The following is an 8444-nucleotide window of genomic DNA, read 5'->3' on the forward strand; positions in this document are numbered from 1 at the left end:
AAAAGTTACGATCTTTTAGCCTGAGCGTGGGGAACACCTTCATTCTGATACAGTAGCAACTCCCGTCTCTCATTCTTTCCTCTTCCTAATCTACCTTTTTTGATGTCTATATGCCATGGAGGTAACTTGAACCCCCGAATGACAACATGTGGCGGACATCACTTTCTGTAAGCCATGTACATTTGATTTTGACCATCTGCGATGTCTGGGAACAGTCGCAGGATTGAGCCCCTGCCGCCCGAAGTGGTAGCGAAGCTCAAATCTTCCACGTCCATCACGCACCTAAATGGGGTGATCGTCGAACTAGTGAAGAACGCGCTGGATGCAGATGCCCGCACAGTCTCTGTGACGGTAGACTTTCAACGTGGGGGTTGTAAGGTGGATGACGATGGTGATGGAATTCTACCAACGGAGTTCGAACCTAGTGGAGGCTTAGGGAAGGCACATCGTAAGTTGAATGTGCATCGGGTAGATATTTTTCGCTCACTTACTGGCAGATACATCTAAATATCACACTGTCACTGATGTATATGGCCAGAAGGGGCTGTTTCTAGCTTCGTTGTCGTCACTTTCGCTGCTGACCATCACTTCTCACCATGTTCGCCATCCTAGCACAAATACTATCATGTTCCACCATTCAACTCCGGTTGCACGGCTGATACCAGCTCCAGTTCAACAGGAGCTCAGGCTTAGCAGCCATGGAACTAGCGTTACGGTTAATGATTTGTTTGGAAACATGCCCGTGAGAGTGAAAAATCGTGCCTTGGCCTTACAAAGGCACGACGAATTGGATCGGCAATGGGACGAACTACGACAACAGTTGGTCTCGTTAATGCTTGCGAACGGTAACTTGACAAAGTTGGTTATCATTGAAGCTTCAAGAGATAAGAGGATCATCATCCGAACTCAGAATCACCGAACCGATGGTGAACTGGACCTCCAGCGTATAGTATCAATCCTTGCGCAGGCAGGGCTGATTGAACGTCAGAACGCTCACAGCTGGGATACTGTCTCGGCTAACGTGCCTGGTTTCTCTGTTCATGCTGCTATATCCGTTGTGCCAAACCCTACCAAGAAAATACAATTTATCTCCTTGGGAATGGATCCAGTCTTTCCCAAAAGCAGTGTCAATATATTCTACGCCGAAGTTAATCGCTTGTTTTCTCTGTCTGATTTCGGTACTACGGGCACCCCATCTACATCCGCTCGCGGGAGAAGCCAAAATCAGCATCCTGACATTTACAGTGGTTCAAGTACGAAGTCTACAACCAAGGCTATCAACAAGTGGCCTATGTTCTATATACGCATAGACACTAATGAGTCATATAAGATCAACAGTGAGGGCCATGGATTGCCTGAGTCCGACAAATCTGTCCAACGCATTATGGATGTACTTGCGGCAATGATACAAGAATTCTTGAAGCAGCATAACTTACGCCCGCGCGGTGGGAGAAGGAAACAGAAGATGGCACAAAAACAGATGGTCGGAGCACCCACAAGCCGTTCTGATCGTGCACCAAACCATCCAGGTCAAGCGTTCAACAGCGAGGAAGCTCTGTGCGGTCAATTGAAATTTCCGAACTTCCAAAGGTTGGCACCAAACGTCAGTCAAAGTTTTGGAGAGTGGTCAAGAATCAAAAGTGCCCATGAGTCTTTCGACGCCCGCTCTACGAGGCCAAAAGCCAAATCAACCTCTCCAGAGAAGTCCCGTAGCATTGAGCGGGATTCAGCTCAGGAAAACCTGCTAGCTCGGTCAGAAAGAAACAAACATAGGATGTTTGAGGGGTCAGATGCATTAGCCACGTACACTGGCTTTACTACGCCTGAAACTGAGAACGGATCAGGAAGTGATATCGTGGTTCATTGGACCGATCCCTATACTGGAAGGAGTCATCTAGTCAACTCTCGGACTGGCCAGTCAGTGGGTACCAGATCACCTATGGATGCCGTTCCAAGATCTAGATCAACAGGAGCACTCCAGACAATGCGAGAGTGTGATCGTATAACAAAGCCGAGGTCAGCAATTCTGAGCAAGACACGAAACTTATGGGTAGAGAAAATGATGGACACTTGGGAAAACCCTGTCTTTAGCCGATCCGATAAATCTCTCGATGTGATCGGCACGGGATATGGCACCAAAGCACGTATGGCACATGCCAGAGTTAACGATGTTTCAGCGGACGTTTGCGGGTTTGAAAATTTGGGATTGCCAAATGTCCGGGGCAAACTGCGAAGACAGGACTTGGAGACGGCGGAGATAATCGCGCAGGTTGATCGCAAGTTCGTTCTGGCTAAGATAAAAACTACGGCAGCAAGTGAATATAGCAATGATCCAGGTTCTATCCTGGTTCTTATCGATCAGCATGCTGCTGATGAGCGATGCCGGGTGGAGAGGTTATTCAAGGAGTATTTCACACCATCATTAGAAAGTTCTGGGAAAGTACAGACGGTCACATTGGAACCTATCATTTTTGATATACCCGTTACCGAGGCAGATACTTTTCGAAGATATAAACAGTTCTTTGAGTTTTGGGGTGTTGAATATACTGTTGAACAAGGGCCTGCAGACAAATCTGCATGCATTTATGTGCATACACTCCCAGTGCTTATCGCCGAGCGTTGCAGGCTCGAGCCAGAATTGGTTACAAATCTGATTAGAGGGCACATTTGGAAACGCGAGGAAAACGGCATGGGACCTGAGGCCCGGGTATCAGTTTTGGGGCAGGATCGTTGGGCGGAACAACTTGATGTTTGCCCCCAAGGAATCGTCGAGCTATTGAACTCGCGGGCCTGTCGGACAGCCATTATGTTCAATGATGACCTGACGACTGAGGAGTGTCAAAGCCTTGTTCAAAACCTCGCGCGATGCGTCTTTCCGTTCCAATGTGCGCATGGACGGCCATCGATGATTCCCTTACTTGACATGACGGATACGTTGGCAACGGTTGATCCAGGAGCTGAGTATATGAGCGAAGAAGAAGAGCAAGCTGAGTTTGCCGAGGTGTTCAAAGCCTGGAGGGACAAGATCACATTGCACTAAACCTGATCCATCTTGTTTAGCTATCAATATCTAGCGTACGATGAACATTTCGACTAGGTTGTGCAGGCGAGACAAACCAGCCATGATGCAAACCCGAATACTCCCATACATGATAGGCCTTGCGCTCCCAGGACTTGGTCAATAAGCCAGCTATTCGACATTGCGAGATCTCGCCTCGAAGTAGGGAGCAATCGACACAACTGAACCATGTCATTGTCTGGCTTCATTCTATTGACTAGCACATGTCTTACAGGTCTTAGGGTCTACGGTACAAAGATCAAGGATGGAAAGAAAGTCATCAAGAATGACAATATTAGGATTATTGTCGCAAAATTGTATATACATAATACGGTACATGTAATCCACCCAAATGAACCCGTTCAAGTCCGGTCCTGCTCCTATCCCATCCATATCCAATGCAGCCGGTTCAATCGATCGAAAAGTAAATACCTAATAACACAGTTCCTCGCGACAAGTCAAGATCACCCAATGTACCCAAATCCAAAAACTCAGGGTGAAGAAAGGAAAAGAACAGGGAGTATCTCTCCCACTGTTTATATATCCCAACAGCCAGCCGTGAGGCTTGTATGATATATCTGTATATTTGAAAACCCAGTGTTTTGTTTTCCCTTTTTGTTATCCCGCCGTCTCCCGGGTATAATCCCAATTCACCCTCTCAGAATCCGCTTGACTCCATCCTGCGTATCCTGACCCATCGCTTTTATAATGAAACACGAATAGAATAACACGAGTGCCGCCCCGAAAGGAAATGGATATCCACAAAACAAGACAAAGAGCAACATAATAATAATAATAACGATAGAATGTTATAACGCCGTAAGACATGATCGAAGAATGTAACTGTCGTAAATCATAATGGTGGCCACATATCAGCAATGCAAACGTTTCAACCATTAGTCGCTACCGACTTGGCCTTTGACGGGTGTGTCCAAGACAGGAAGTCGAATTTATCCTTGGCATTCTCCAGGATAGACGATGCGCTCGACTCGGGTTGAGGAGGAATTGAGCGTGGAGTTGGGGGTGGGTCACGCGGCTCCAGCACCAACGACCGGCGATAGAACGTTTGCATACTCTTCTCGCCACTCGACCGCACCCGGATCAACTCGTTCTGCATCCAAGCTTGCAATTCCGGCACTTCAGTCAATCGGTACGGGATTTGAAACCTCTGTAGTTCACTGATAATCTTGGCTGTCTTCATGTGTTTGTCAAAGTTGATCACTGCCATCTCACCGTCTTCGGTAGGCAGGCTGCGCAACGGCTGGTTACCGTGGTCACGAATGTGAGGTCAGTCAAGTATGTACCAACAAAAGGTAAACAAGGAGGGATACGGTTCTGGAGTCGTTGTCTCAAAACCGCGTAATTGCGCGATACATCAACAATACCCCGCAGAGACTCAAGCGTTGTCTTGGTCTTTTGGGATACAATTTCCCAAGTCCGCTTGAGACGAGATATCATTGACGAGTTCAGGGAGCAGATGATAGCCATCAGCGTGTCGTAGTTGTCGAGCTCCAGACACTTGTTGGCAATCTTCACCCAGTGTTTAATGGTAGCCGCTCGTTTTTTGGGCTCCTCCAACTGGAGGATGGAATCCGCCACCAGGTGCGCGAGATCCGTCGACAACGTAGACATTGCACGGACATTGACAGCTAATGATGCAGATTTCTTCATCCACTCTGTTGCCAAAAGCTCCTCGGGAAGAATAGAGCAAAAGATGCGGGATTCCTTGATAGTAAATTGCCGTGCGAGCTCCATCGGATCAAAGTCCAGAATGCTGAGGCTACCCTCAGCGTTCTTCCATTGTCTGAGGAGATTATTCTCCTTCTTCCCAAGGATGGGCGGTGGCAACGGAGCATCCGGATGTACGTATTGCGCAGTCGCAGTGTTGGTCTTTCCCATGGAAGACACCAGCCGGGGCACCACTGGACCATGAACTGCCGAGACCTTTTCCGCGAGCTCTGCCAGGCGCTTTCCTGCAGAAGGAAGGTTCTGCATTAAGGTGGTATTGGCAAAGTGCATTATAAAGTCCAGTGCCACGTTGTCGCAATCATGGCGCCAGTGGGACTCGAGCCATCCCTTGAACACATTGTAGACACGAAGGCGAACGGGACCTGCAGCGTGAGGCGTATCGCCGATATAGATGAACCGGTCGACGAGGGTATCGGCAAATTCCATTGGAGTTGCAAAGAGACGGAAAGTGAGGTAGAAGGCGGAGACGAACATGGCATCTGGGGTCGACCCATGGGCTGTGAGCTTCTCCACCAGGGCGCGAAGACTGCCACCCATAACTTGACCATCTTTGAAAATCAATTCATGAGCGAAGGTCTTCTCCAAGATATTGGCCTCCGTCTCCTCGTTCTCCTCGGCCAGGGTAGAGTGGCTGAGACTGCCATGGAGCGAGGGGGCTTGGTAGCTGTTGCAAATGTCCGGAGAGGTGGCTCGGGTGGATGTCTGGGATACCCCGCTCATTTCGGAGTCACGGAGATGGCTGTTGTACGTGAAGCTACTCCCGGTGCTAGTGATGCCGCGGCCGAAGGACTCGCTGACTTCAGATCGCGGGTGACTGTCGCGACACTGGATGCTATCTGCCACATGAGCGTCCTGCATCAATGAGACAGACGTTTTGTCCGGACTGGTGGACAGCATAGCTGTAGGATGATCGGTAATATCAGTGGTTGGAGTAGCTAATGCACGTGAATTAAAGGAAGACGGGGTGGCGGCGTCAGTAAGGCCCGGGGTAGAGGTGGAATCGCGTGGGTTCTTCACGGGAATTTCAAGCGGGGGAGGAGGGAGGCGCAAGGAAACATCTTTCTGGTCCCCTGCCAGGCTCCCGGTTCGCTGTGGAATAGGTGTGCTCTGGAGGTCATTAACAGCGCTAGAGTCCTGCGACATCGTTTCAAGTTCAAAATCGCCACTCTGCTCCAGCATCCAGCGAGCCTTCGCCAAGCAGTTTCCTGCCCCTCTGACACAGTCGGTTGCAGCGTCAACGAGACGCTTGCCTTCATCTGGCATGAAGATAAGCTCGTCATCTGCGGAATGAGCGGGTCGGAAGGCATCCCGGGCGGCATAGACAAGCTCTGAAAGTCGATCATACATGGTGTCGCGAGCTTGCTCCAGAAGCCCGCATCCCTGTGGGTCGTGCTCACATACTGCCTCGACGACGGTCAGCAAACCTCGACATGAGCGCACCGCCTGTTCCGTGGTAACTACTAGCTCTGTCGAGGAACGTGACTGCAGATGAAGGCCAATGAACGAGCCCAGGACTCCTAGAAACGCATCGTATGTGGTGTTCAACCTTTCTGAAGCCAGGTTCGGGTTTCGGGCGGCCGCAGCAGGCGCTGAGCACGACACTCGGTGGGAGACCCGCTTGGTTAACACGGACACCGGACGGTGGGACTGCGACTCCATCGTATCCGTTCGGTTAGATGCACGACTCATATCCAATCGGCTGCGGTTCAACAGCCGGGATTCACCCCGTTCCGTATCAGCCTCCGATGCGAATGTCTCAGACATGGGAGTTGGGGGGATGTCAAAATGTGTTGCCTGGCCAAGCTCCGCGATGGTCCGGCTCAGGCCCACTTCCTCGGTCCAAATATCGAGGAAACGAACGCCGCGAGTCACGATTCGGAATGCCTTCAGAAGCATTTCGTCCATCATGTACACCTCGTCTTCGGTGCCATTGGTGCTACTAGGCATTTCCTGGCATTTCTTCGTTGTCCGGACTAGGGAGGAGAGATCTGCAAGCAAAGCCTTGCGGTTCCTACGCAGACCATCATGGCTTCTTACCAGAACGGAGTCACGAGTGAGACACTCGGATTTTTCCTTGGATCTGTCAGCTATCCCAGTGTCGTTCTCCCAGTGTCCGTACTTACTAGTAGAAAGCGCACTCCAGCAATCAGGCCCTTTACGGTGTCCTGATTGCAGAATTCGCGTAGAGGGAAGCCGCATCCGCCTTGGATGATGTCCCAAAAGTCCGTCAACGCTTTCAGGAGCGGACGCATTGGTAACTGATCGTAAGCCTCGCAATAGTTAGTGGGTAGCCAGCCCCGGGCACCGGTATCTAATAATGTGCCATCTGCCCATCCATTTGTATGAACTGAGTGCACTAGTATGACGTCCCCCTGATCTAATGGTAGGGTGATGGTAGCGGGTGATACGTCCCCGGATGGATGAAAAGGGTAGAAGGCGCGTAAGTAGTTAGGGAAGACGGCTCGCGGAGTTTCCGTCTGCTCCATACTGTCGTCTCTGTTCGTGTTGGATGGCGTTAAAGGAGGAGTCATCTGCTGATGCTGAGTAGAATGGAAGCGATTGGAGTAGAAATTGGAGTTTCCCTTTTCGATCTTCAGTGGCGCAATGTGTGGCTTCATTGGTTCCATGTCTTTCTAGTTCGAATTCGGGTTCTGGATATGGGTTCCTTCCAGTTGGTCTAGCCGGACGCAGGGTCACTGACCGCAGATTATGAAAGAGAAGATCCCATGAACATCCTCAGCGACGCGATACGGAATTAGAGAAATCGAGTGTAGTTTGCTATAAAGGGGAATAAAGCCAATCAATGGTGGCGACCAAGGGAGATTGTACAGCGGTGGTGATGTAGTAGCGTAATCAAGGACTGAAAATAGGAGTCTATCATCCAAATCTGTCGATGACAATACTCATGGTCAACATCTAGGGCACCCAGTTCGTAGGAGGGCTGGGAGTATTGTTTAGGTGGATGTTTTTGGAAGGGTTTGGCACATCACCACGGGAATGCCGTACTTGGGGAGGGGAGGAATGGCGGGAATGCTGGGGAAGGGTGACCGGGTAACCAGGACGTACCTCTCAACGCGTATGCAGAAAACGGATGACAGAGTGTCGACACTCCGTCTGTAGTGGTTGATAGTTTGTGTTCCTTGATACCAGAACACGTTCCTAATCCAGGACCAAAACGAGGGCGCGAAGAAGGATGGTTGACGAGCACGAGCACGGGGAATTTAGAAGAAGGCTAGGAGAAAAAAAGGAAACAATAAGAGCGCCGTAATTCGAAGCAGGGCAGGAACTAGGTTGCGCTGATCCAGACGGAGGGAGTCCTGCCTCCTCGAGGAAACTGGGTTGGGGTTGCAGCAAGGACGACGGTGCGGATCCCGAAGTTGGAGCCTAGAAAATCGAGAGGAGTGCGATCGACGAAATTACAGGCAGATAATGACGAAAGGAGGAGGGAATTGATCCTCTCCGAGCGTACAGCGAACGCGGGGGTGCAAAGTTCAGCTGGTTGTTCGTGGCGAAGGGTACGCAAGGGCGACGGGGGGAGGCGGAGGTTCCCAACACGACCCAAGAAGGGAGGAATGAACGTTATCGTCTCGTGGTAGGAGTCGCGAGATTAATCAATTGAATTGCCACCAGCAGCAAG

At 50.3% G+C, this 8444-nt stretch overlaps 2 protein-coding genes across 2 annotated transcripts; one reads left to right on the plus strand and one right to left on the minus strand.

Moving 5' to 3' along the window:
* Positions 1 to 201: 201 nt before the first annotated feature.
* Positions 202 to 3040, plus strand: ANOM_011754 (putative DNA mismatch repair protein (Mlh3); the record flags this gene model as incomplete). Its single annotated transcript, XM_015557010.1, has 2 exons — positions 202 to 448; positions 498 to 3040. 2 exons carry the CDS (start codon positions 202 to 204, stop codon positions 3038 to 3040), a joined length of 2790 nt encoding a protein of 929 aa, XP_015401047.1.
* Positions 3041 to 3947: 907 nt separating this feature from the next.
* Positions 3948 to 7434, minus strand: ANOM_011755 (guanine nucleotide exchange factor; the record flags this gene model as incomplete). The annotated part of the gene is made up of 3 exons (XM_015557011.1): positions 3948 to 4319; positions 4367 to 6880; positions 6931 to 7434. The coding sequence occupies 3 exons, from the start codon at positions 7432 to 7434 to the stop codon at positions 3948 to 3950; spliced, it is 3390 nt and encodes a 1129-aa protein (XP_015401046.1).
* Positions 7435 to 8444: the final 1010 nt, after the last annotated feature.

Source organism: Aspergillus nomiae (assembly GCF_001204775.2).
Source record: "Aspergillus nomiae NRRL 13137 chromosome Unknown contig00690, whole genome shotgun sequence".
Lineage (NCBI taxonomy): Eukaryota > Fungi > Ascomycota > Eurotiomycetes > Eurotiales > Aspergillaceae > Aspergillus > Aspergillus nomiae.